Source organism: Pseudorca crassidens, chromosome 10 (genome assembly GCF_039906515.1).
Source record: "Pseudorca crassidens isolate mPseCra1 chromosome 10, mPseCra1.hap1, whole genome shotgun sequence".
NCBI lineage: Eukaryota > Metazoa > Chordata > Mammalia > Artiodactyla > Delphinidae > Pseudorca > Pseudorca crassidens.
The window spans coordinates 63,336,941-63,362,452 of NC_090305.1; the positions used below are offsets into that span (position 1 = coordinate 63,336,941).

A 25,512-nucleotide genomic window follows, 5' to 3' on the forward strand; every position below is an offset into this window, starting at 1 on the left:
AGCCCCTTGGACTCTGGGCAGAAAAGGAGGGGGCAGGCGTGACCCCCCCCAGTCCTTCTGTGACTGGGAAGCTGATGACTCCAGGGTCAGAAATAACCCCAGAGTCAGCTCCCCGTGTGCTGCCCCTCCCCTCCCCTCCCCTCCATTCCCAGAAAGCCTGGGCCCTGAGTCAGAGGCAAGAGCCTGAAAATAAACAAGGACCCAGATAATCTGCTGTGAACACCACAGAACCACGCTGTGGAATTCCCTGATAAATCAGGGACCCAGTGAAGAACTGAGGCCTGGAAACACAGACGTCTTTCCCCCAGATCCAGCTGCGTGTGCTCAGGGCCAAATATACCTGTGCTGTGGAGGGATAGAAGAGAGAGGGGAAATCTTTAGTGCAGAAGGAGCCGGGGAGAAGGAGTGCTGGGCCTTACTCTCAGGGGTTTCCAGGCCAGGAACTGAGGAGGAGGGCGCCAGGCCTGCCCTCAGGGGGCCTCCAGTCTCGTGGCAAGGTGGACACACAGCACATGTCAGGAATAGTCAGAGGCTGGTCTGGAGTACGGAGGTGGGAGCTGGGCCACTCAGGTGTCAGATGCCCCTCCTTATTCATGCCCTCAAAACAGTGTGGGATACCCGCACCACACACCATGGCTGAGTCACTGACCCCAATCCTCAGATCAGACCGGGATGAATGAAGCTCTCCCCTCCCCACTCCTCTTCCCCTCCCCAACAGAAAGGACATGTAACTGATTCCCAGGACAGACCAGTTAACTTCCACAAGCCCTAAAAATAACGGAACCACTTCATACTCTGAACTGAGCCTCCCCCCACCCGCCCCCACCTTGGCCCACCCCCTAACCAGCCAGATAAAGGCAGCTGCTGGGGCTGGCAGGGGACAGAGACCTGGAGCCAGGGCAGCGAGAAGGCATCTGACGGAGCCGGCAGAGCAAGACCAGCCCCAAACAACGAGAGGAACAACAGCCCCTTAGGCCACACCTGCCACAGACCCCAAACCCCCATCAGCCAAGCAGGACACTCGGGTGAGTAACCCACCCCTTTGTCTCTCCACGGCAGGGCTGGATCTCCAGGCTGGGACCCCCCTGGACCCTCTCAGGGTAGCATGTATGAGGGGCAGCTCTGGGTGGGGGAAGGAGGGTGAGGGGCGTGCATCTGGAGGCAGGTGAGTGGAGGGGTCTGATAGAAAGATTCCAAGAAGAAGTTAAGAGAGAGTTATCGTGAGCTCCACTGGGGGTCCCAGAATGGCTGCCACAGGCCTGAGGCCTGCAGAGGGGCAGGTTACAGCCAGCCTGGCATAATCCAGAAAGGCTTGCGGGAGGAAATGGCCTGGGGTTGCAATTTTTAAAATACAGGTATGGAGTTCCTCAGGCTTCAGGGCTTCTTCCCAAGGGAAGCCCCAGCTAGGCCCAGTGTCTGGAAGAAAGGACAGAGGAGTCGGGGGAGGACATGGAGGCTGGAGGGGGGTAAGTGGGCCCAACTCTGCACTGGTAGGACAAGCCCAGTGCCCAGCTGCTGCGGGTGAAAGTCTTGGCATATCTGGACCGGGAATGTCTCCCCAGGGCTGGCCTGAGCCCAGATCCCCACAAATCATGGTCTAGGGCCTGGGGTGGGATGCAGGCCATTGATTTGCCCAGTTGGAAAGCCCCTGGGGAAGATCTGGGGCGGGGGGGCGGGGTGGCGGCGCAAGGTAGGGCAACCACATCTGAGTCTGTCCAGATGTAGAGATGTGTGGAGGTGCTGGGCCAAGAAAGAGCAGACCTGGAAGCAAAAGTAGGGGTCTCCCTGAGAGGCCGGCCCAGCCCTGGGAGGCCGAGCTCAGGGACACCCACTAAGGCTCAGGCCCTGCCCTAAGTCTTGTCCCAGTTCTGAACTCTGCCCTCACCCCGCCCCTGTCCCTGCCCTCAAGAACCGTGGTGGGAAGGCCTTGCTACCACCTGGCGGAGCCTCCTGGGTCACCTCCTTCCCCTCTTGGGGCCTGTTTCCCTGTCTGAACAGTGAGGGGGTTGGGCTCAGTGACCTCTGAGGGTCCTCAGGTCTGCCATCTCTGGACTTTGTGATGCTGACAACTTGTGACCATAGTAGGAGTTCTGGAGATTCCTGGGGGTGGGGATAGGGTGGAGCTGGTGGCCTGTACATACCATCTGCTCAGGCCACCCGGGTGACAGGACAGTGAGGAGGTGGGGACAGTTGAGGTCTGCCTGTGGCAGAGGGTCGTCATGAGAACTCAGAGACTAAAGGAAGCACCCGGAGCAGGTAATGAGACTCGGGCTGCCGGCTTTAGATGTCACACTCCTTGGGGCTCGGATGCCTTTGGTGGACAAGTCGGGGTGGGGTGGGGCACGCAAGGCTCAGTTTCCCCCCTTCTGAGGCAGCCGTGAGAAGAAAGTCCTTCCCCCAGCCCCAGGTCGCTTCGGCCAGGAGAGGGTTCTAGCACTGGTCATGCTGTAGGCCAGGGGCCTGACACCAGCTCAGGAGGCAGGATCAGGGAGCCCAGGGCAGAGAAGGAGATGAGGTGGGTCCAGGCTCCCAGGGGTCCCACTGGCTGAGCCTGACCTCTCCCCAGCACAGGGCTGCTGTGCTGAGGCCAGGACCTCAGCTATATTTAGCACCGAGTGCGGAGCAGAGCAGTGGGTCAGGGGCAGTAAGAGGGGGAACGTGCTTCTCATACTTTCCCTACTGGCCTCTGGGGACTGTTAGTACACCTGTCACAAGACAGATAAGACACCGAGGACAGAGACCAGAGAAGGGCTTGAGCGGTGGGAGGCCATGGGGGGCAGGGATGGGAGGGGCCTTTGTGGAAGCTGATGGGCATGAAGAGGGAGAAAGAAGAGAAGCACAGGAGATTCGGGTTGCACACAACTGGGGATGAGGATCCACGAGTGAGGGGCGGGGCTATCTCTGCAAGAAGGCCCTTGGTCGCACTGCCTCCCCTCCCTGTGGGTGTCACCCTCACACTCTCCTGGGGTGCCTTCCGGGGAACAGAGGGACACCACGCCACTAAGAAAGCTTCACACTCCCTACCTATGGGGTCTAGGAACTCCAAGCCAGCACTGCCTGCCCCTCATTCGCCAAGATCTGACTCTAGGCCTCTTCTTTAAGTAACAGTGGTTGGGCCAGAAGATCCTTGAGGTCGCTCTAGCTCAGATCTTCTGAGTCTTGGCACAGAAAACCCCTAATTAGGATTCAGAATCAGGCTCTGCCTAACCATGAGATACCTGGTGAACCCTCACTCAACCTCGCTGCTTCCGCTGTAGCTCGGGCTGCTGGCCCCCGCTTTGCCTCCCTGGCCTGGGAAGGGTGAGTGGAGCTGGGCAGGCCACCCCCCTTGCCCCCCTCCCCCATGAAAGTGACAAGTGCGCCCTCTGGTGTTACGAAAGGAAACATAACTGATGACTATTTCTCTCCATGGAAAATAGTTACCAGTTTAGGTAACTGCCTCCCCCTGACTGGGACCCCTTAAATCAGAATTCCCCCAGGCCACTCACCTGAGAGTCTGCCAGGGAAAAACTGATTTTGGCAAAGGCAGGCAAGGACGGGCACGTCCAATTTTCCCAGTGGAGGTTTGGGCATCCCTTGGCTGAAGGACAGCTTCAAAGCCCACAGTGCCCTGTTTGCTCCCTAGCAACCCAGGTGATTCTGGGGAAGCACCCTGATGGATGGCTCCATGTGCATTAAACTCAAGACTTGTCATATATCAACCACGCAGGTGGCAGGGTGAGACCCAGGCGAGGTCTGGAAAGGGAGGGGGTCTCTAAGCACGTGCCACAGCAGGGCTACTCTGCCCCTGGGCCCTGCTCCCTGCCACTTCTCCCAGAAACCAGCCCCATCCCACCTAAAGCCCCCCACCCCATCCTCATCTCTGTCCCCTCTCCTCAGAAGGATGGCCGACGCTCAGACGCAGGTGGCCCCCACCCCAAGCATCCCAGTGGCAGCTACAGAGGACCTGCCCCTCCCTCCACCACCTGCTCTGGACGATCTGCCACTGCCGCCACCCAAGGAGTCCTTCTCCAAGTTCCACCAGCAGCGGCAAGCCAGCGAGCTCCGCCGCCTCTACAAGCACATCCACCCCGAGCTCCGCAAGAATCTGGCTGAGGCTGTGGCTGAAGACTTGGCTGAGATCCTGGGTTCCGAAGAGCCCACAGAGGGTGATGTCCAGTGCATGCGCTGGATCTTTGAGAACTGGCGGCTGGACGCCATTGGGGACCATGAGAGGCCACCTGCCAAGGAGCCCCTGCCCAGCGGCAATGTCCAGGCCACCTCCCGCAAGTTTGAGGAAGGCTCCTTTGCCAACAGCACAGACCAGGAGCCAGCCGGACCTCGGCCATCTGGAGGGGACGTCCATGCAGCCCGGTGGCTGTTTGAGACAAAGCCACTGGATGAGCTGACGGGCCATGCTGAGGCACCGGCAGCTACAGTGAGGGAGCCTGCAGCCAGTGGAGATGTCCAGGGTACCAGGATGCTCTTCGAAACGCGGCCACTGGACCGCCTGGGCTCCCGCCCCTCCATCCAGGAGCAGAGCCCCTTGGAGCTGCGCTCAGAGATCCAGGAGCTGAAGGGCGATGTAAAGAAGACGGTGAAGCTGTTCCAAACAGAGCCGCTGTGTGCCATCCAGGACGCAGAGGGAGCCATCCACGAGGTCAAGGCCGCCTGCCGGGAGGAGATCCAAAGCAACGTGGTGAGGTCTGCCCGTTGGCTCTTTGAAACACAGCCTCTGGACGCCATCAACCGGGACCCCAGCCAGGTGCGGGTGATCCGGGGGATCTCTCTGGAGGAGGCGGCCAGGCCCGACGTCAGTGCAACTCGCTGGATCTTTGAGACACAGCCCCTGGATGCCATCCGGGAGATCTTGGTGGACGAGAAGGACTTCCAGCCATCCCCAGATCTTATCCCTCCTGGTCCAGACGTTCAGCAGCAGCGGCATTTGTTTGAGACCCGAGCACTAGACACTCTAAAGGGGGAAGAGGAGGCTGGACCTGAGGCGCCACCCAAAGAGGAAGTGATCCCCGGTGATGTCCGCTCCACCCTGTGGCTATTTGAGATGCAGCCCCTGGATACACTTAGAGACAAGGTCCAAGTGGGTCACCTGCAGCGGGTGGGACCCCAGGAGGGTGAGAGGTTCATGTACGAGCGTCTATCCAGTGATGGTTCCTCAGCACTGTGCCTCTCTCAGAGTGCCCCCCAGAGGGATGGGGTGAAGGGAGACGTGAAGACCTTTAAGAACATTTTTGAGACCCTACCCCTGGACAGCATCAGGCAGGGTGAAGCTTCGGCCCATGGGAGCATAAGCAGAGCAGAAGGAACTGATTCTGCTGGGCAGTCCCAGGACATAGGGTCCCCGGTGTATGCCATGCAGGATGGCAAAGGCCACCTCCATGCCCTGACCTCTGTCAGCAGAGAGCATGTAGTCGGAGGTGATGTACAGGGTTACAGGTGGATGTTTGAGACACAGCCCCTAGACCAACTAGGCCAAAACCCCAGTACCGTCGACGTGGTGCGGGGCATCACCCGGCAGGAAGTGGTGGCTGGAGACGTGGGCACTGCCCGGTGGCTCTTTGAGACCCAGCCCCTGGAGGTAATCCACCAACGGGAGCAGCAGGAACGACGGGAAGAAGAAGGAAAGCCTCAGGGAGGCCCTCAGCTTGAAGCATCCCCCAAGGGCGATGTGCAGACCATCCGCTGGTTGTTCGAGACATGTCCAATGAGTGAGTTGGGTGAGAAGCAGAGGTCAGAGGTCACAGATCCCACACCCAAGGCCAAGGCACGGTCCTGCACCTGGATGTTCACGCCCCAACCCCCAGACAGACCAGAAAGCTCCAGGGAGCAGCACCTTGAGGTCAGCCAGGTCCAGGCTGGGGAAAGACAGACAGACAGACACGTCTTTGAGACTGAGCCTCTGCAGGCCTCAGGCCATCCCTGCAGAAGGGGGCCTGTGCGATACTGCAGCAGAGTGGACATCCCCTCAGGGCAGGTGTCTCGTCAGAAGGAGGTTTTCCAGGCCCTGGAGGCAGGCAAGAGGGAAAACCAGGGATCCAGGGTAATCCCTGAGCCCATCCCAGCAGGCTCTGTGCACAAGTTCACCTGGCTCTTTGAGAATTGCCCCATGGGCTCCCTGGCAGCTGACAGCATCCACGGGGGCAACCTCCAGGAAGAGCAGCCCATGGGCCCCTCAGGCAACAGGGTGTGGGAGTGGCAACAGACTGCAACTGAGGGGACCCTGCGGACTCTGCACGCCACGCCTGGCATCCTGCACCACGGAGGCATCATCATGGAGGCCCGAGGGCCAGGGGAGCTCTGCCTTGCCAAGTACGTGCTCCCAGGCCCAGGTCAGGGCAGCCCCCACGTTCGGAAGGAGGAGCTGGTGTCTGGCGAGCTTCCCAGGATCGTCCGCCAAGTGCTGCGCCGGCCAGACGTGGACCAGCAGGGGCTGCTGGTGCAGGAGGACCCAGTGGGCCAGCTTCGCCTCAAGCCATTGAAGCTGCCAGCACCAGGCAGCAGCTGGAAGGTCGAAGACATGGACCCTGAGTTCCAGCAGTTGCTGGCTTGTGGCCTCGGGACCTCGGTGGCGAGGACTGGGCTAGTGATGCAGGAGACAGAGCAGGGCCTAGTGGCACTGACCGCCTACTCTCTGCAGCCCCGGCTAACCAGCAGGGCCCCTGAGAGGAGCAGTGTGCAGCTGCTGGCCAGCTGCATAGACAAAGGAGACCTGAGTGGCCTGCACAGTCTGCGATGGGAGCCACCGGCTGACTCAAGTCCAGTGCCAGCCAGCGAGGGGGCCCAGAGGCTGCCCCTGACTGAGAGCATCATCCATGTTCCCCCACTGGACCCCAGCATGGGGATGGGGCATCTGAGAGGGCCGGGGGCCACCCCCTGCCCCCCACAGGCCATTGGAAAGGCAGTCCCTCTGGCTGGGGAAGAAAAGCAGGAAAGTAGATGCACTGGGCAGAAAGGGATGGAAGCTTTGGGAAAGTCAGATGGAGCCACAACTATGCCCCTGGGGCCCAGGTCCCCAAACCTCCAGGCTGCCATGCAGAGTCTGCGAATGGCAACAGCCAAAGCCCAAAGCCTGGACCAGCAAGTTCTGAGCAAGCACAAGCAGGGCCCCACCCCTGGAGCCGCCTCTATGCCCTCCCAGGATAGTCTTCTGCAAGTACCGGCCACAGCCACTGGGACTGCCCAGAGCAACACCAGGCCTCTGGCTGGAGGTGACCCCAGGATCCCAGCAGCCCCCAGAAAGGTCAGTGGGGAACAGAAAGCACTGCCTGGAGGGCTGCCTAGGGGGTGGGTGACTATTCAGGATGGCATTTACACTGCTCACCCCATCAGGACCTTTGACCTACCGGGGGGTGTCTGGCTTTCTGAGAGAGGAGACTTGCCAAGGGGCAGGGAGACTGCGCTCCTGTCTCAGGCTCCCAGCCCACTCCTGGAAGGCCCAGGTCAGAGTCTCGGGCCTGGGCAAGAGGAGCCTGGGAGCCACACACAGAAGGCCTGGGGACCTCCAGAGAAGGTGATGGCAGGACTCGGCCCAGGGGTCCTCCAAGCTGCAGAGACCACCCTGAAGGCTGCCCCTTTAGCCCCCCACACTCTGGCCTCTGGGCCTCAGGCTGTAGGTGCCAGCCTGCACTCCCATAATGCCTCTGTTCCGCCTCCTCCTCCTCTCCCAGCTGCTGTGACGGGACCTGACTTCCCAGCCCAAGCCGGCCATGATGAGAATTCCATCCAGCAGGCCTCTGAGCCCACACAGGACCCCCTTCTCCAGTCCCACAGTAGCCCTGCTGGCCAGAGAAGCCTTGGGGATTCACAGACAAAAACCCCGAAACTGGAGCCCACCACGCACCCAAGGAAGAAGCCCCAGCTGCCCCCCAAACCTGCACATCTAAGCCAGATCCCCCCGCCTCACTGGCTGCCCAAGCCCTCAGCCCTCTCTCCCAGCTCCTCTAAGGAGGTGGGGCAAGGAAAATACAGACAAGGTGAGACTGGTACAGCTGACCATGACCTTCGGCCAACCAAGGTCCCCACCACTGCAGGCCAGGGCCGAGTATCGCCGGCTGGATGCTCCACTGGACAGAGCCAGCACAGCCCCCAGCATGACTCCAGCACCGTGGCCCCCAGGCCCACCAAAAGTCAGGCTGCGGGCAGCAACGACCAGAGCCCTGAGCCCCTCAAGCTCTCAGCTCTCAGCAGTGACCCCACCTCACCACAGCAGGGCCCCAGCCCCTCAGGAAAGAAGTGCACGGACAGTTCCCAGCAAGGGGTCCCTGAGAGCTCCAAGATTCTGCAGGGAAGCCAGCAAGAGCTCCAGGGCCTCCTGAGCCAGGTGCAAGCACTGGAGAAGGAGGCCAAAAGCACTGTGGACGTGCGGGCATTGAGGAGGCTCTTTGAGGCTGTGCCCCAGCTGAGAGGGGCCTCTCCAGCTCCTGCTGCCCCCAACAAGCCCGAGGCCTCAGTGGAGCAGGCCTTTGGGGAGCTGACAAGGGTCAGCACGGAGGTGGCCCGGCTGAAGGAACAGACCCTGGCCAAGCTGCTGGACATCGAGGAGGCCGTGCACAAGGCCCTCAGCTCCATGTCTAGCCTCCAGCCTGGGACTAACACCAGAGGCCATTCCCAGGGACCTCTAAAGGACCACAGGGCCCACAAGGTCAGTGTCACAGACAGCAGTAGAGTCAGGCCCAACTGCCCAGGCCAGGAGGTCAGGAGTCAAACTGAGGTTACATGCCACACTGAGGTCCAGGGTCAGGCCAAGGTCAGAAATCACACTGAGGCCAGAAATCAAGCAGCCCCAACCACCCCTTCTACTCGGAGGCTGGAGACCATGAGAGAAGAGTCAAGCCTCCCTCGAGTGTTACCTCCCAGCAGAGATTCAGCCTCCTCCCCAACCTTTATCTCCATCGAGTCGGCCACGGGCCAGGCTCAGCCCCACCAGAAAGATGTCTGGGACAAGGCTGGGAAGAAAGAAGCCACCCAGTGCTCCGGACAGCCCCAGCATGCCCCTGCCTCAGCCAGCCCCCTGCCCACCAGGCAGCAGAAAAGTGTTCTGGAGCTGCAGACTGGGCCCGGTGGCTCCCAGCACTATGGAGCCACAAGAACAGTGACCGAGCAATATGAGAGGGTGGACCAGTGCAGGACCTCAGTGCTCACCTCCCCCACCACGGTCACCGAGCCCACAGAGCCGCCCAGGGGCCCAGGCCCCCACCTCGGGCTCCACGCCTCCCCCTTGATGAGGCAGTTCTTGCACAGTCCAGCCGGGCTCAGCACAGGCCTGGCAGAAGCTGGGAAGGTGTGTGTGCCCTGCAGCCACTCCCAGCCAGCTGCCCAGTGAGCCCCTCCACCTCCCACCACAGCCTCCCACCCATCCCCAGGGCCCTGGGACGGAGGTGGGTGCCTACCTCCTGCACAGATGAGGCAAGGACCAAAAAGAAAGGGCATGTTCTGAGACTTGTGGAAAGTTTCCTTTTCATCAGTTCTTGCCAAAGGGGGGAAAGAAAAGTGGAAAGAAGCCCCTCTGAGTAGCCCAAGCCCAGGAGCTGGATGGGGGCTCACAGCTGCTCGCGGAGGATGTAATCTGTACAGGCACACACGCTCCTCTCACAGGCCTGGCCTGCGTGCCAACATGAGTGAGTATGCACGCCACTGCCTGAGACAGAACCCCGTGAGTGACCTTCAGCCTTCATTTCTTTTAATACAAGTCAAATGTTCTTAGTCTTCTGCTCTTTAATTCCTGGAGAGGACAGGGCCAGCTGCACTGGTCTCTGTTTCAGATTGACTAGGGCCCCAAAAGGGCCCCTTCATTACCATCTCTCTCATTCAGCGAATCATCCTGGCAGCACAAAGGTCATACAGAAAAGGTCGGCGATCACCAATGTCCCTAGAAGGCAAAGGTTCTCTCCACCCCCAATGCCCCTGACTCTGTACCCCAAATGGGAAGGATACAGTCTGAATAAACACAAGTTTTATTCCCTCCTCTCTGTGTCTAACCGTGCATCTGTCCCAGAGTCTGGGTTCTCACTGTAGGGGAAAAACAGCCACACCTCCGGGTGCCCTGTGTTCCTGGCAACAGCAGTGTTAGAAAGCTCTGAAAAGCCACCCCTTCTTCTACCATCTTGGTTGGGAACCAGAAAGGCCTGCCCATCCCCCATTCTCCTTGCTCCCCATGCCCCAACCCATACATACACTGCTGCCCCCTACCTTGGACACCACCCTGGAGTGGAATCTGAACAGAATCCTGCCCCAGAGTGGAAGAATGGCCCAGTCAGGCCCGGGAAGGAGGGAGGGCCACAGGCAGGAGAACTCCAGTGGCCAAGACTGCTGGGCCACCTTCCTCCTGGTCAGGCCAGGTGCCATGTTTAGAGCAGAGGTTCCTGGGAAGGGGAGGGCACAGATCCTGGCCTGGAAAGTCAGAATGATCTGGTGAAGGGCCCTTTTCCACACTTTCAAAAAGCACTGAGCACCTGCTGCATGCCAGGCCTGTTCTAGGCAGCTGGGACACAGAGGTGAGGTCTAATGGGGTCATACACTCAGGGAACTGACTTTCTAGAATGAGGAGGCAGAGAGACTATGAATAAACAGGAAAAATCAGTTCAGGAATAAGGGTTATGCGGCTGACTAAGCCATTCTCCCACTCTGGGGTAGGAATCTTAAAACATGATGATGTGACAGTGGTAGGTGATTGCCTTAGAGAGTGTGGCCAAGGCACACCCCTCCAAGGAGAAAAAATTTTTCAACTGAGATCTGAATAACAAAAAGCCAGTTATGGGACAATCAGGGGGAAGTGCCAGCTAGGCAGGGGGACGAGCACATGCAAACACCCAGAGGTGGGAGTGAGTGTAGTTCCTGGATTGCCTAAACACCCTTCCGTATAGGTGGACAACTACGATTGTCCACCCCTGCCTCCCCCGACCCACACACACATCCTGCCCCCGATAAGGTTAGGTGGAAACTTGTCCATACTTTGCTTTTGTTGAACAGGTAGGCTCCCATCATACCACCAGCCCAGGGATCAGCCCTCCACACCCTTCCCAGCCCCATCATTGCCTGCTCCACTGACAGGGGTTCCCCTGGGGCAGCAGAGCTCTGAGCTGGAAGCAGCCTGTCCCCTGGAAGACTGGTGTGTATAAGCAATTAAGATAGCAAATCGGCCTACCTGGGCCGGCTACACATCTCATTATTACCCCCTCGCCACGGGTCACCCTCCCCCGTCCTCTGTGGGATCTCACTTGATTACAGGGCCCAGTAACTTATGGCATGACTGTTCTCAGTGTTCCCATTTGTAAAGTGGGCACGATTATAAGTACCTACTATTGTGCAGATTAAGTGAATTAATATATGTAAAGTGCTTGGAACTATGCCCAGCGTCTGGAAACTCAAGGCTGTTCACTTCTCCTACTGTAATTATTAGTTTTAATCTATCTCTTGTTCTCACCTCCAGGTGGACTCCCTGTCTCGTTCATCTCAGTATCCTTACTGCTTATCACAAGTGCCTAGAAGGCACTGCACAAATGTCAAATAAATGAATCCCTGGGTGAATGAAATGATTGAGTGAATTCACTGATTCATCCAACTAACATTTATTGAGCACCTACTTCATGCCAGGTTCCGTCCAGGGTGCTGAGAATAGAGATGAACATGGCAGAATTTACCCCTGACCTCATGGAACTTAGAGAAGGAAGACAATATATTATAAGCAGAGAAGGTAATTTTAGAAGGGAGCGATACTGTGAAGGAAATAAAAACAAGGTCAGCCCACGAGAGGAGAATTGGCAGTTACTTTAGCTTGCGTGGTTGGGGAAGGCATCTCTGAATGACAGAGGAAGCCAGTCCTAATAGCTGGAGGTGGCGGCCTAGGGGGAAGAGTGGGGAGAGGTTGGTGGATGGGTAGTGAGCGCACCAGAGGCAGCACTCAAGGAGAACAGCGGCCGCTCAGTAAGGCCTCGCCCAGTGCCCTCACAAGCTATCACACCTGCCATCACACCTGCTGCCGAACCCCAGGCACCGCCTCTCCTCCTGCCGGGGGAGTGGGCGGCATCTCCACGCGGGCCGACTGGGGGCGGAGCATACGGCGCCCAGACCCCGCCCCTAGCCTGGAGGGGGCGTGTTCCCACCCGCCGTCGCCAAGGTGACAATGACATCACCTCGGCCGCTGGGTTCGGAACTTTTCGGGCGGCGGAACTTTTCGGGCAGCGGTAGCCGTTGCTGGGAAACACCCGGCAGGCGCGCAGCCAGGGGCAGGCTCCGCGCGGCAGACGCCGGACGTCAGTACACGCCGTCCTGGCAGGCCCCTGCTCGGAGGCTCCCTCCCGGATTCCAGAAGGATGCCAGTTCCGGTCCTCACCCCTGCCGCGGCCCCATCCAGGACCGTCCTGCCGGCCGGGCGCCTCCTCCCTTCTCATTACTCTGTCACTGCCTCTGTTCCGAGCTTATCCAACAGTCTCCATCTTCACCGCCATCACCCTGTCCCAGGCCACCATCCATCCCCCCTTTCCTGGACCACTGCCATAGCCTCCCAAGTGGTCTTCCTTTTGCCCTGTCTTTACAGTCTGTCATCCACCTGGCACCCAAAGCTCTTATCAAGAGTTTACCAGACCAAGTCACTCCTTTATAATACCCTCCACAGGCTTTCAGCTCACTCAGCCTGAAATCTAACTCTTCTCAGGGGCCTGTAAGACCAGAATGCCTTGCCTCTCAACCTTCCTCTCCAACTTCATTGCCCCATTCTCCTTCTCACCCACATCCCCCTAGTTACACTGGCCTTCCTGATCTTCACAGAACACACCAAGCTGATTCCTGCCTCAGGGACTTTGCACCTGCTGTACCCTATGCTAGGAAGTCTCTTATGCAAGATCTTTAGTGGCTGGGCTCTTTCTCACTCACATTCCAGTTCAAATGTCTCTCCAGAAAGAACTTTCCTGATCCATACCTCCTCTGCCTCCCCCACCTATCCCGACACCCACCCACTCCCCATCTATAGCGGCCTTCCTCCAAGTTATCATGCTGTGCTATTTTTGTTTGTTTTCCTGAGAACCTATCACAGTAGAAAAGTATCTTGCTCACATATTTGCCTGTTTATTGTCAGTGTTCTGCATACTATTCCTGCATGGCAAACCACCCCAAATTTAGTGGTTTAAAAAACCATTTTATGGTGCTCATGAATTCTGTGGGTCAGGAATTTGGACAGAACACAGTGGGCATGATGTGTGAGGCCTCAGCTGGAAAGTCTCAAAGGGTGGGGGTAATATGACAGCTAGGGTCTGCAAACATCTGAAAACTCACTCACTCACTCAAATGTCTGGCAGTTGATGCTGGCTACTGGCTGGGACCTCAGCTGGAATGTCAGCCAGAACACATATGTGTGGCCTCCCCGTGTTGCCTGGGCCTCCTCACATTATGGGAGTCTCAGGGTAGTTGGACTTCCTGTGTTGCATCTCATTTCCAAAGGCGTGTGTCCCAACTAACAAGGCAGAAGCTGCATTGCCTTTTATGATCTAGCCTCAGAAGTCACACACAATCACTTCTGCATTAGGTTGGTTACAAGTAAGTCACAAGTCTGTGTATATTGAATGGAAGGGGTATTAGACACTACCTTTTGATGAGGAAGAGGCAACGTTCTAGAAGAATGTGTGGCCAACTTTGGAAAGTGCCATCTCCACAGGCAAATCTCTCTCCACTGGAGTATCATCTCCATGCCAACCACTTCTCATTTGTTTATTGTTGCATCTCCAGTGCCTAGAATGGTACAAAACCACATAGTAGGTGCTCAATCCATGTTTTAGAGTGAATAAATGAAGGTTTGTCTTTCAAGGAGTCATTTGAGCCCAGTTCTTCTCCCTGTAAGTATAGTTCCTATCCCAGCCCTTGATTTTGGCCTGGTCTGCTCTGGAGGAAGCCGTGTTTGCGTTGGAAGGTGGGAATCACGTATAGTTTGTTTGTTTTTTGTTTTCTGGCAGGGACTGCAGGGTTGGGGAGAAAGGGCAGTTATGGGGGATTGAGCAACATGTAGCCAAATGAGATTCTGGAACAGTGTTCTACTGAAAGAGGTGTTGAAAACCCAGTCTGTTTCTTCTCATTCTGAACTCTGGAAATGCCCAGGTGAGGACTGTGGTTTTGTCTTCTGGGCCATCTGGGCAAGAGGTGGCCCTGAAGCCGCCCACACACCTATTAAGGTATGCAAACTCTCCCTGCTTTGTGACTGGTGAAGAACCCTCCATTTGATCTTCCCAAAGTCCTGAAGCCGGTACAGTTTCTCCTCTTGTTTTCTCCTGTCCAGGAGGGATGAGCCAGAGAAGTCAACCCAGGCTTCTCCAGGCCCCACCTCCTCACATCAATCTGTGGCTTACCCTTCCCCCTCCCTTCCATCTCCACTGTGGCTTAGGAAGAGTTTGGATGTCATTACAGCGACAGCGATCCCAATGCCCTTCCCACCTCCAGTGCCACCCCCAAACTATCAATCCTCCAGTCCAGCCCTGCAATGGCTCCTCACCACCTCCACCATAAAATCCACACTCCTCCCGTCATTCAAGGCCCTTCTTGTTCAGCTGCCGCCTGTGTTTATAGCCTCTCTCACTCCATTCCCCCAAGAGAATCAGACCTTCCAGGTCCTTTAATGTTCTATCCAGGCTTTGTCACACCACCCTGGCTTTGTCCAAGGTCAGCTTACCCACTGGGCACAGCAGGCATGGATGGAGCCTCAGGCCCACAATACTTGATGGGCCCATGAAAATATTCTTCTTTTAAAATCAACAGGAAAAAAAGAACTTTTGGGTAGAAGAAAATGGTTTAGTATATAACATCAGTAACCACCACAGTTATTAAATATATTCTTAAATATTTTTTTACGGAGGAAGGAGCCCATGAAAGCCCAAGTGCCTAAGGCTTACGAAAGTCATAATGCAGCCCCCCTCATTTCCCCCTCCGGTTCATTTCTGTAAGCTTGGTGTTGAAGACACAGCTCTGAGGCAACCTTTTCAAGGAAGCAGAAGCCATGGAGGGTGTCCTTCTCTGACCTCTCAACTTTATGCAGTTTTGTAGCTTGGAAAACGCCGTTGTAAACTTTCGGTTTTGTACGTGTCCCCCCTCCCCCACTACTGTTGGTACCTGTGAGTCAGCGACACACACACACACTTTTTCTCCCTCATGAAGGTACCCGCTCCCCACCTGTGGCAGAGCCGCCAAGTTAGACAACTATCTAACTTCGGAAGAAAATTCTGGCAGAGGCTCAGCCTAGGGGCCCCCGGTAATTGGCCCCTGGTCCCAAACCTGTAGCGACGGGCGCCCGGCCGCTAGTGCCGGGTTGGCGCGCGCACCCGGCCGCGGTGGGTGTGGGGGGTGTGGGGGGCGTGGGGGGCGTGGGGGACGTGGGGGAGCGTGGGGGAGCGTGGGGGCGTGGGGGGCGGGGCCTCGGGTCTAGCAGGCGGCCGCTCGGCCTCACGCCGCTGCCAGCTCCACCCACCCCCGACCGGAAGGAGGAAGCTGCCTCTGAGCGGGGAGCTCCGGCCCTCCCCTGACGCACCCCCTTCCTCCTCCCCTCCCGCCTCTCCCGTTAGTTTTCTTACGAAAAAGTGCTGCTGAGAATTCCCAGAAGGTCCCGGACGTGAAGTCACCGGCGTGAGGTCACCGAGCCTGGTTCCAGGAATCTGAAGCTTGTGGGGGAGGAAGGAAAGCGCCGAAAACAGGGGAGCAGGGGGGAGCAAGTGGAGCCGTGGCTATTGTTGGCGGGGGCCCCCTGGCTCCCCTGAGTCCCACGCTTGTCTCCAGCTGGGTCTTCTGACCCCAAGAGAGGTTCCAAGGGAAAAGATGCTTCACTTCTCCCATAGTATAGAAATGCCAGTTGAAACCAGTATACTGATCCAAAAGGAGTGTTTATCCACTTTTGGGAGGCGGAGGGGTGGGAGAGAAATGGAGAACAACCTGGCATTAGGATCAGAATTTTAAATGAACATACCCTTTGACCTAACAGTTGCGCGTACAGTAGCTCTATCACCTACTAACTAACCTTGGAAATCATACAGTATCACTTCTTGCACATTTTGTTCATGATAGGTCACTAAGGCTGGCCCATATTCAAGGGGAGAGGAATTAGATTCCCTCTTTTGATAAGTGTGAAAGAATTTGCAGCCATGTTTTTAAACCATCACAGCTGTTATTATTGTGGCCCTTAGTATACTCTAGCTTCTAGTAAGTGAATTATCTCACTTCTTACCTATCAGCTCCATGTGGGAGAGCAAGGATTCATTTGATTCGTTAAGATCTCAGCCCTTCATCGCTTCCCAGTGAACCTAGGGCCCTGTTCACTGCAGAGCTCGATAGATGGTATAGAAATGAATTTCCTCTTGCAGGAGCTGGCCTTGGATATCGTGCTCCACTTCCACTGGATGACATCCCTGTTGGCCCCATAGAAACCATCATCGACACATGTGAGAATTGTGAGTGTAATGGGATATGAGTGGGGCATGGCAGGGTCTGCTACACAGACAAGCAATTTTGTTCACATTTCATAAATGTGAGATCAGTGATCATTTCCACAGAAATCCCATTACCTTTGTAATCATCATCATGGTCTTGTAGGCACACCTGTACCACGAGAAGTGAGTTGGCCAGTTCAGCTCAGTTCATACTAAAGAGAATGCCATGGAGTCTAATTTAGCTTGCTAAGAGATTTTTCACACCATTTACATGTGATTGTTTACATGTGTTATATTTCCATTTTATTGTTACTATTATATGGTAGTATGGCCCCAAATCATAAAGATGGATCAGTAGTTCAAAAGAGGTTCATTGGGCTTTCCTGGTGGCACAGTGGTTGGGAGTCCGCCTGCCGATGCAGCGGACGCGGGTTCGTGCCCCGGTCTGGGGGGATCCCACATGCCGCAGAGCGGCTGGGCCCGTGAGCCATGGCCGCTGAGCCTGCGCGTCTGGAGCCCGTGCTCCGCAACGGGAGAGGCCACGGCAGTGAGAGGCCCGTGTACCGCAAAAAAAAAAAAGAGGTTCATTAAAGTATAAAAATAATATTGAAAATAGCAAAAAAAATACTGCAATATAAAATATGATCATATATCCCAGAGTAAATGAGTGTGTAGAATGAGATAATTTTACACAAGGAGAAAAAGAAGTGTGACTCAGAAAGACAGATATGGGAATGAATATCTGAAACTGGGATTCTGTTAGCTGGTAATCATTTTGCCCTAGAGGCATCATCTCTTATGAAACTCTGTCAAAGAGTGGCAGGAAGCCCACTGAGACTTTTGCATCCTCTTCACATCAGATCCCGTAAGCTAGTTAGAAAACCAATCAAGTCTTCCCATAATATGGGTAAAATAATACTGTCCAGTGTGTTCAAGATACATTTTGTCACTAAAGACAGAGAAAAGATCAAAACCAGAGAGGCATCATTAAAGGTATCCAACTTACAGTGAAAACCTACACACTTCAAACTATGACATGTAAATTGAGTCATAAACTATTGAGGAAAAGCAGAGCAAGCTCCTGGCAAGATTACTTGATCAAACAACACTCTTTTTTTTTTAATTAAATGAGTCTTTTTATTTACTTGACTTTTTAATATTTTCATTCTTTTTTTTAAAATGGTGACTCCTTTTCTTTTTTATAAATTTATTTATTTATTTTTGGCTGTGTTGGGTCTTCATTGCTGCACACGGGCTTTCTCTAGTTGTGGCCAGTGGGGGCTACTCTTCGTTGCGGTGCGTGGGCTTCTCATTGTGGTGGCTTCTCTTGTTGTGGAGCACAGGCTATAGGCGTGCGGGCTTCAGTGGTTGTGGCACGTGGGATCAGTAGTTGTGGCCTGCGGGCTCTAGAGCTCAGGATCAGTAGTTGTGGCACATGGGCTTAGCTGCTCCGCAGCATGTGGGATCTTCCTGGATCAGGGATCGAACCCGTGTCCCCTGCATTGGCAGGCGGATTCTTAACCACTGCACCACCAGGGAAGTCCCCAAACAATACTTTTGGATGTCACATGAAATAAATGGCACATAGTGTGAAAGAGCAATGGCTGTCCTAAGTGAGTACTAGCAGACAGTTGGCTTTGTTGTTGAATACAAACCACTTGTGGCAAACCTTGTTCATTGTTGATCCAGAAATTTATTCCGTCCCTTCTTTCCTGATTTTGATCCATACACCAAGGTCTCCAATCTCAGGCAATTAATTACAAGTGGTCTAAATCAATCATGACCAGCCCATTTCCCACTTTCCCAGTCTCCTTTGCTGCGACATGAGACCCAGTTCTGGCCTATTAAATACGATGAAAAGTCTGCTGAGGGTACTTCTATCTATGAAAATTTTTTGTTTTGTTTTGTTTTGTTTTCAGAAAATGGGTATACATGCTGGTACCCCCCCCTTCCCCCTTATTCCTGACTTAACTATGGTCATGATGCCTGGACCTGGGCAGCCATCTTGCACCTATGAAGCAACCAGCACAAGGTAAAGGCTGAGAGAATTCTAGAGATACCAGCACTGACACTATTGAATGTCAGTGGCTGCCACCCTTCAGCCTTCCCATTACAGTACACAAGTAAACTGTAGTGCATTCTCTATTATTGGTAATTGAAAGCATTCCTAATGGGTGTACCACTGATGTGTCAGCTTGCCACATACTTTCCAAAAACACAGGAAGGAAATGTACCTGCTGACTTTTTGTTCTATGTATCACTGAATTCCTTTGCAAGATTAGATGAATGAGCTTCTGGTTTCCAGTTGGGTTCAGCCATGGGGAGATCCAGCAGGGACAGGAGAGGGAAGCAAATGAGATCAGGTATTTAGTTCTTTGGTTTCCTGCCTGTGAGTCTCCATGGGTTGGATGTATCCTCCAGTGGGGGGCCACTGGTCCTCCCAAGGCCGCCAGCCCACTCAGTTCCCTCCCTTCTAGTGACCTCTCCCTTCACCCCACATTTTCCCTTCAGGTCTATTGGTGGTAACAGCTCTGCTGCTGCTCGTCCAGGTTATTGCACCATCCCTTGGGGTGCTCCTACACCTACATGTTTGTAAGTAGTACCATTGTAAATAAGCTTTCCTAAAGTGATCCTGTTTTGAGAGTGCCATTATCTGATGGTACACTGACTGTCAGATTTAAAAGAAAACACACACACACATACACAACTTGCATCTGAACACCAAGCACACACCACTGTATTCACAAAGACCAGCTGTCAGGCAACAATCTGGCTCCTGATCTCGATATGTGTAGAAACAAATAGCAAGAAGAGTCAATGCCCTCTATTCATGCCTCTCCGACTATGCCTTTTCAGAATACTGTGTGGAGAAATGGACAGCAAGTAAAAGATACTGTTGAACAAAGTATGCTGGCTGTTGAGGGAAAGATATTCACATGAGGTTTTGAAATAAGAGATGAGATACAGCGTCCCTTTGTGGTACCGATAGCTCTTTGCCACAGGTGGCTCACTCACTCAAGAAGCATCTCAGTGGCACGTTCAGTATCTTGGTTACCCTGAACCTTTGGCTTCAGGGCGAGACTATCACTATTTTTCATGTTGAGGATATCAAGAATTTTGTTTTGTTTTTTGGTTTTTGTTTGTGTGATTCTAAGGATATCAAGAATTTGAAGACAGAACTGTGGTGCCAAGGCTCAGCCTTTGAGAATATGACTCTTTCCCTACATTTGAAGGTTTTCTTCTCTTGGCAGAGAAATAAATCAATATAAAGGCAACCACTAGAAAAATTAAAAACAGACTATAAAACTTCAAATCATCAGACAAAAATACAAACACATGTGAGCACACACACATACATATCAAAGAAAACAAAAAAAATGCATGTAAAACATAGAAAACAGAGGAAGCATTAAAATAGCAGCAGAAGATAAGATGACAGAAGTAAGCATAATACATGTTATATCAAGAAATGTAAATAGAATAAACCCATATTATAACAGAAAAAAAGATTATGAGATCATAAAACAATGTTCTATTGTATGCTGTATAGAAGAGATGCATCTTTACCAGAATCACTCAGAAAAGTTAAAAATAAAATATAAACCAAGGTATACAAGAAAATACTGAGCTGAGGCTGCAATGTTACTATCAGTCAAGGTCAAATTCAAAATAAAAATGCTAAATGAGAGAAAAGGAAGTTAAACAGGAAAGACAGCAGTATCCACGTTAAGAATCTAGTTTTTTGAAATCTCTAGCATAGCTTCAAAACCAAGAATAAGATATGAGAGTTGAGAATAACAGTATACATACAGAAAATGCAAAGAGAAATTGGATGAAACATTGAGTACATTTTAACTGACCTCATCGGCTCATGACCTAGTAAGAAACAAAAGATAAGGAGGAATGTGGGGAATCCAAATAGTAATTAGTAATTAAATATGATAGAACGTGAGGTGCAAAAATCTCAAATAAAATACTAGCAAATATAAATCAACAATACCTTCAAAGAATCATTCATCATATCCAAGTAAGTTCATTCTAGTAATGCAGGTGGCCCAACATTAGGGAATTTGTAATAAAACTGACCATATTAATAGATCAGAGAAGAACTATATAATATCTCAATACATGCCAAAAAGACATTTGAAAAATATCCCACATCAATTCCTGCTTAAAACAAACAAAACCATAACAGAATAGCTAAATTATGCATAGATGATATGACTGAAAAATGCACAACTGACAATGCACAACAGACAATAAGAGAGTTCAAAATGATGGCAGTTTACAAAACTCAGTAGCCTTCCTCTACATAAAAAATACAATTTACCAGAATATATAATAGCAATTGCACTCATAATAGCAATCAAAAAGATAAAATATTCAGAACAATACTTAAAAGACATATAAGGGCCTTTATGAATATTAAAATTATACAGGGAACATTCTATACTGACCTTTTGAATAGAAAGACCCAATATTATAAAAACATCAATGCTCAATTAATGTATCAATTCAATGTGATTCTAACTAAAATACAGGATTTTAAGGTGGGGAGCTTGTCAAAAAATGATATGAAACTCAAATGGGGAATTAAATAAGGGGCCGGGAAAGCCCTGTAAAAGAAAAGTAACACGATGGGGCTACACCTATCAGATGACAAAACACATTATGAAACTGTAATTTGTAAAGCAATTTGGTACCCAAAGATGAAATAGACAACCCAGTGGACCAGAGTAGAGAACTAGAAACAGACTCCAGAACACATGAGAATTCAATTTCTGTTTAAGGTGACATTTGAATTAAAAGAAAAAGGTGGTAGGAAAATAAATCATTTGGGGGAAAAAATAAAATGGAAACCCTATACCATACCTTAAGTCAAAATAAATTCCAAATGGGTAAAGGATTTATATATTTAAAAATAAGACCGTAAAGGGCTTCCCTGGTGGCGCAGTGGTTGGGAGTTCCCCTGCCAATACAGAGTTCACAGCTTCGAGCCCTGGTCCAGGAAGATCCCACATGCCGCGGAGCAACCAAGCCCATGCGCCACAACTACTGAAGCCCATGGGCCTAGAGCTCGTGCTCCGCAGCAAGAGAAGGCACTGCAATGAGAAGCCTCCACACTGCAACGAAGAGTAGCCCCTGCTCGCTGAAACTAGAGAAAGCCCGTACGCAGCAACGAAGACCCAACGCATCCTGATAGGGAATGCAGCACACAAACACCAGGATCCCTAAGGTCAATATTTAAGAAATTTGGCTACATAAAAATTTAAAACTTCTGTATGATAGAACATACTATCAACCTGGGTAAAAAGCAAACCAGGATTAAGTGCCACATGTGTGACAGACAGAAGGGCTCATCCCCCTAATCCTCAAAGACCTAAAACAACACAAGATAAGTAAAGAATATAAACCCGTGGTCTAGAGGGAAACACAAACAGTTTATAAGAGCCTCAATTTCACTCATAATTAGAGCGATGCAATTAAAACAGTAAGCTCTCTTCTTGGTTTCTCCTATCAGATTGGCAGAGATCAATAAGTTTGATAACACTCAGTGCCAGGGAGGTTGTTGGGAAACAGGCATGCTCAAATACTACTGGTTGAGAGTAAAATTGGTGCAACTCGGGAGGGCGATTTGGCAATATCAGTCAAAATCCTTTGACCCAGAACTCAACTGCTCAGATTTTCAATCCACAGATCTACACTAAAAAGTCTTCCAGTTCAGATGAACAAGAATGTTCAGGAAATGTGCTTGAAGACATTCCCCTCTCCTGGTTTTCGCTTTCCACAGCCTTAGCTCAGTGGGTCCCAATCTTTGATGTGCATCAGAATCAATGGAGGGCTGGTTAGAATGCAGGTTGCTGGGGCCATGCTGCCAGAGTTTCTGATTAGTGGGTCTGGAGAGGACCCAATAATCTTCATTTCTAACAAGTTCTCGGGTGATGTTGACGCTGCTGGCCTGGGAGCCACACCTTTAGCCTGTTTGAGGGACTAGGGTACATGGAGGGATGGGGGCTTGGAGAGATGGGTTCCTTTGAGGGAAAGGAGGAGGAGGCAAGGTGGAGAGGAACAGGATGCTCCCCAGGACCGGGCAGAGGAGGAGGTGGTAGGCTGAGGTTATCCCCAGAGGGATGTTTGAGCCTCCTAAGGAGACAGGACTTAGTCCCCATTCCCAGTCTCACTAAAGACTCCTTCCTTCCCTTCCCACAACCAAGGTTGGCTCAGAAACAGCAGAGCCCACCTACTCTCTGTGAATCCATAGGCGTGGATAGGGGCATGCTACCCATGAGCAGAAAACATGGACTGAAGATCAGAGAGCCAGGCCATCTAGGACAGAGAAGGCATCCCCACTCAGACAAACTTTGGAGGCAGCATATGGGAGAGGGTCCCTGCTGACTGAGGTTGAAGTTCTCCTTGGGACTTAGCTGCTTTGATTTGATTTTGAAAAATAATATTTTTTCAGCCAGGGTGCTGGGAAAACTGGCTATTCACATGCAAAAGAATGAAGCTTGACTCTGACCTTATACCATATACAAAAGTTAACTCAAAATCGATCAAAGACATAAATGTAAGAGCTAAAACTATAAAACCCTTAGATGCAAAAACCATGAACCTCCTTGCACCTAAGAATCATGGTGGAATAAAACTCTTAACAGTAATTTAGATGGAGAGAAACCTAAAGAGCTGAACCTGACCTGTGAGCCCCAGGTATCCTTCACTGGTCAGGAGGTAGACTTACTGGTGGACAGCTGAGAACAACCGCATCCCTTTCACAGTTATGGCACTATGATTGTCATCCCCTCCTCCCCTCCTTTTATCAAGGTTAGACTTACATACAGTGACATAAACAAATCTTAAGAGTAGACCTTGAATTTTTACATATGTATATGCTTGTCCAAGCATTGTCCAGAATAAGATATAGAACACCTCCAGTACCCCAGAAGGCTCGTCACCCTTCCTAGTCAATATTCACAAAGGTAATATTATCTGTCACTGTGCTTTAGTTCTGCCTATTTTTAAACTTCATATAAATAAATGGAATCATAGTTATTCCTCTTTCGTGCTTGGTTTCTTTTACTCAACATAATGTTTTAAAGATTCATCCTTGTCATTATATGAGGCAATTGTTCTTTTTCATTGCTGTGTAATATTTCATTGTATGATAAATCGTAGTTGTTTTCAGTCACCTATTGGACATTTGCGTTGTTTCTAGTTTCAGGCTGTTATGAATAAAGCTGCCATAACATTCTTGTAAGTGTCTTTCGTGGACATAAGCACCTTTTTTTCTCTTGGGAATATACAGAGCAGTAGAATTATAAGATCATAGAGTCTGGCCTTAGTAGGTACTGCCAAATTATTTTCCAAACTGTATCAGTTTACCCTCCCAACAACAATGTATGATAAATCTGATGAATTCTCAATCCTGCTGCATTTAGTACTTAAAAAAAAGTCCTTTTAATTTTAATCTTTCGGATGGAAGTGCATCATTAATTTTTAATTTAAAAAATCTATTTAAAACTAGTAGTAATTTTTTATTTACCTAAAATTGGGTGGTCCATGGATGCTGAATGTTTGAGAAACTTGTGGGACTCTCCAAAGTATTCAAAAATTCCCTGAGGGTGTGTGGGTGTGTTTTTGCCTATGTATGTGCCATAGTCACAGATGGATGCTGCTCCAGACCCACCCTCCTTGCCTTGGAACAGACCCTTCATTTCCCTACCAACAGGAAGAGCTTACTTGTGATCCCAGAGGAAGATGTTTCTCATCACCAGCAACATCTGGGGAACATCTGGTGAGCCCATCCCAGGACAGGGAGATGCTTTTCTAGAGAAAACACATCACTTATTTGATTCTTTTTATTCTCCTGTGTTTTCCCTTATTTTCTCCTTCTTTTCCTGCCTCCCAAACCCTGTCAACCATTGGCCTCCCTGCTCTAAGCCCCCTCTCCAGCCCTTGCCAACTCCCTGCTCTGGTCTCTGTCCTGTCTGGTTTCCCTCATACACAGCCCAGCAGGATGCAAACTGAGACAGCCTGAGAGACCCTCATTAACTAGTGCTCAACTCTACCCAGTTCCCTGATCAGCAGGCAGCATCTTCTAGAAACTAGCTCAAGGAATGTTGAAGGTAGTGGAGTTCTCTGGTCTAATGCCCCCATCTCACAAATTGGAAGACTTGAGAGAGAGAGACAGAGAGAGACTCACACACACACACACACACACAGAGAGAGAGAGAGAGAGAGAGAGAGAGAGAGAAAACTAGAACTCCACTGTAGGTCACAGAGACCTCCCTGTCTCCTGAGGACCTACCTAGAGGGTTAGAGGCAGGAAGGAGGAGGCAGTGGAAGAAGTGATTCCTTGGGACCAGCAAGGTCTATCACCCAGCAGCCACAGGAGACAGTGCAGCTGAGTATTCGAGGGGGGTGGGAGTGGGTGGGTAGCCACCCGCCTCATAGCCCTAAGGGCTGAGTCACCTCTAGCAAAGGACACAGCTTTGTAGCCTTTCAACTCCCTCCAGAGATGTCTCAGCCACACCCAGGGCTTCAAGGTACCGGCTGTCTGCTGATGACCCTTCCATCCCCACTTCCAGCCCTGCCCTCTCCTTGAGCCCCAGCTCCCTGTACACGTTTACTGCATAGACAATTTATTCAATATGTTCTTAACGAGCACGAAGGATAGTCAGACATGGTCCCTGCCCTCCCAGGGCTCACAGACAACTCACATGGAAATGCACAAGGAAACCATACAACTAAGTGGGTGCAAGGCAGGTGCAGGCTGGGGAGTAGCATCTTTGGAAGTTTAAATCAGGATGAGCAGCACACACCCCAAGAACTGACTGCTGGCAATCAGAGCTGGAGTGCAGTTATCAAGGGCGTGGGGTGGAAGTGCAGAGGTTAGGGTGGAAGAAACTTATGGAGGTACAGAACAGAATACCTCGTGTGTAAATTAAAACTAGGTCGTAGCAGTGTTACAAGCACAATGTGCAAGTAAAAAGACTTGCACACATTAAAGACAAAATGGAGGAGCAGTGAAGTGATTGGGGTGTGGGAGTTTGAAGAGGTGAGGGTGCAAAGGTGGGCGAGGACCTGATTATTCTGGCTTTGTAGGCCCCCACAGAGTTGA

General features: G+C 51.7%; 1 protein-coding gene and 2 long non-coding RNA genes across 7 annotated transcripts in view; 2 read left to right on the forward strand and 1 right to left on the reverse strand.

Annotated features, from left to right (window-relative positions):
* LOC137232317 (uncharacterized) overlaps positions 1 to 15,310 on the reverse strand; it is an 87,993-nt gene extending 72,683 nt beyond the window's left edge. For all 3 annotated transcript variants that reach the window (XR_010946962.1, XR_010946960.1, XR_010946961.1), the window contains exons 1-2: positions 15,148 to 15,310; positions 13,577 to 13,719 (exon numbers count right to left, since the gene is read on the reverse strand). This is a non-coding gene — a long non-coding RNA (uncharacterized lncRNA). The remainder of the gene's footprint in view (positions 1 to 13,576; positions 13,720 to 15,147) is intronic.
* Positions 888 to 9,960, forward strand: XIRP1 (xin actin binding repeat containing 1). Of its 3 annotated transcripts, XM_067754011.1 has the most exons (3): positions 888 to 1,025; positions 3,880 to 7,237; positions 7,665 to 7,803. In XM_067754011.1, the coding sequence occupies exons 2-3, from the start codon at positions 3,884 to 3,886 to the stop codon at positions 7,671 to 7,673; spliced, it is 3,363 nt and encodes a 1,120-aa protein (XP_067610112.1). In that variant the 5' UTR covers positions 888 to 1,025; positions 3,880 to 3,883; the 3' UTR covers positions 7,674 to 7,803. The 3 variants fall into 3 exon arrangements, with proteins under 3 accessions (XP_067610112.1, XP_067610109.1, XP_067610111.1); XM_067754008.1 differs by having other exon boundaries at positions 3,880 to 9,960; XM_067754010.1 differs by having other exon boundaries at positions 893 to 1,025; positions 3,883 to 9,960.
* A 154-nt stretch (positions 15,311 to 15,464) lies between the features above and the next one.
* On the forward strand, positions 15,465 to 23,581 carry LOC137232320 (uncharacterized). Its single transcript, XR_010946966.1, has 3 exons — positions 15,465 to 16,415; positions 18,314 to 18,426; positions 18,906 to 23,581. It is a non-coding gene; the product is annotated as an uncharacterized lncRNA (long non-coding RNA).
* Positions 23,582 to 25,512: the final 1,931 nt, after the last annotated feature.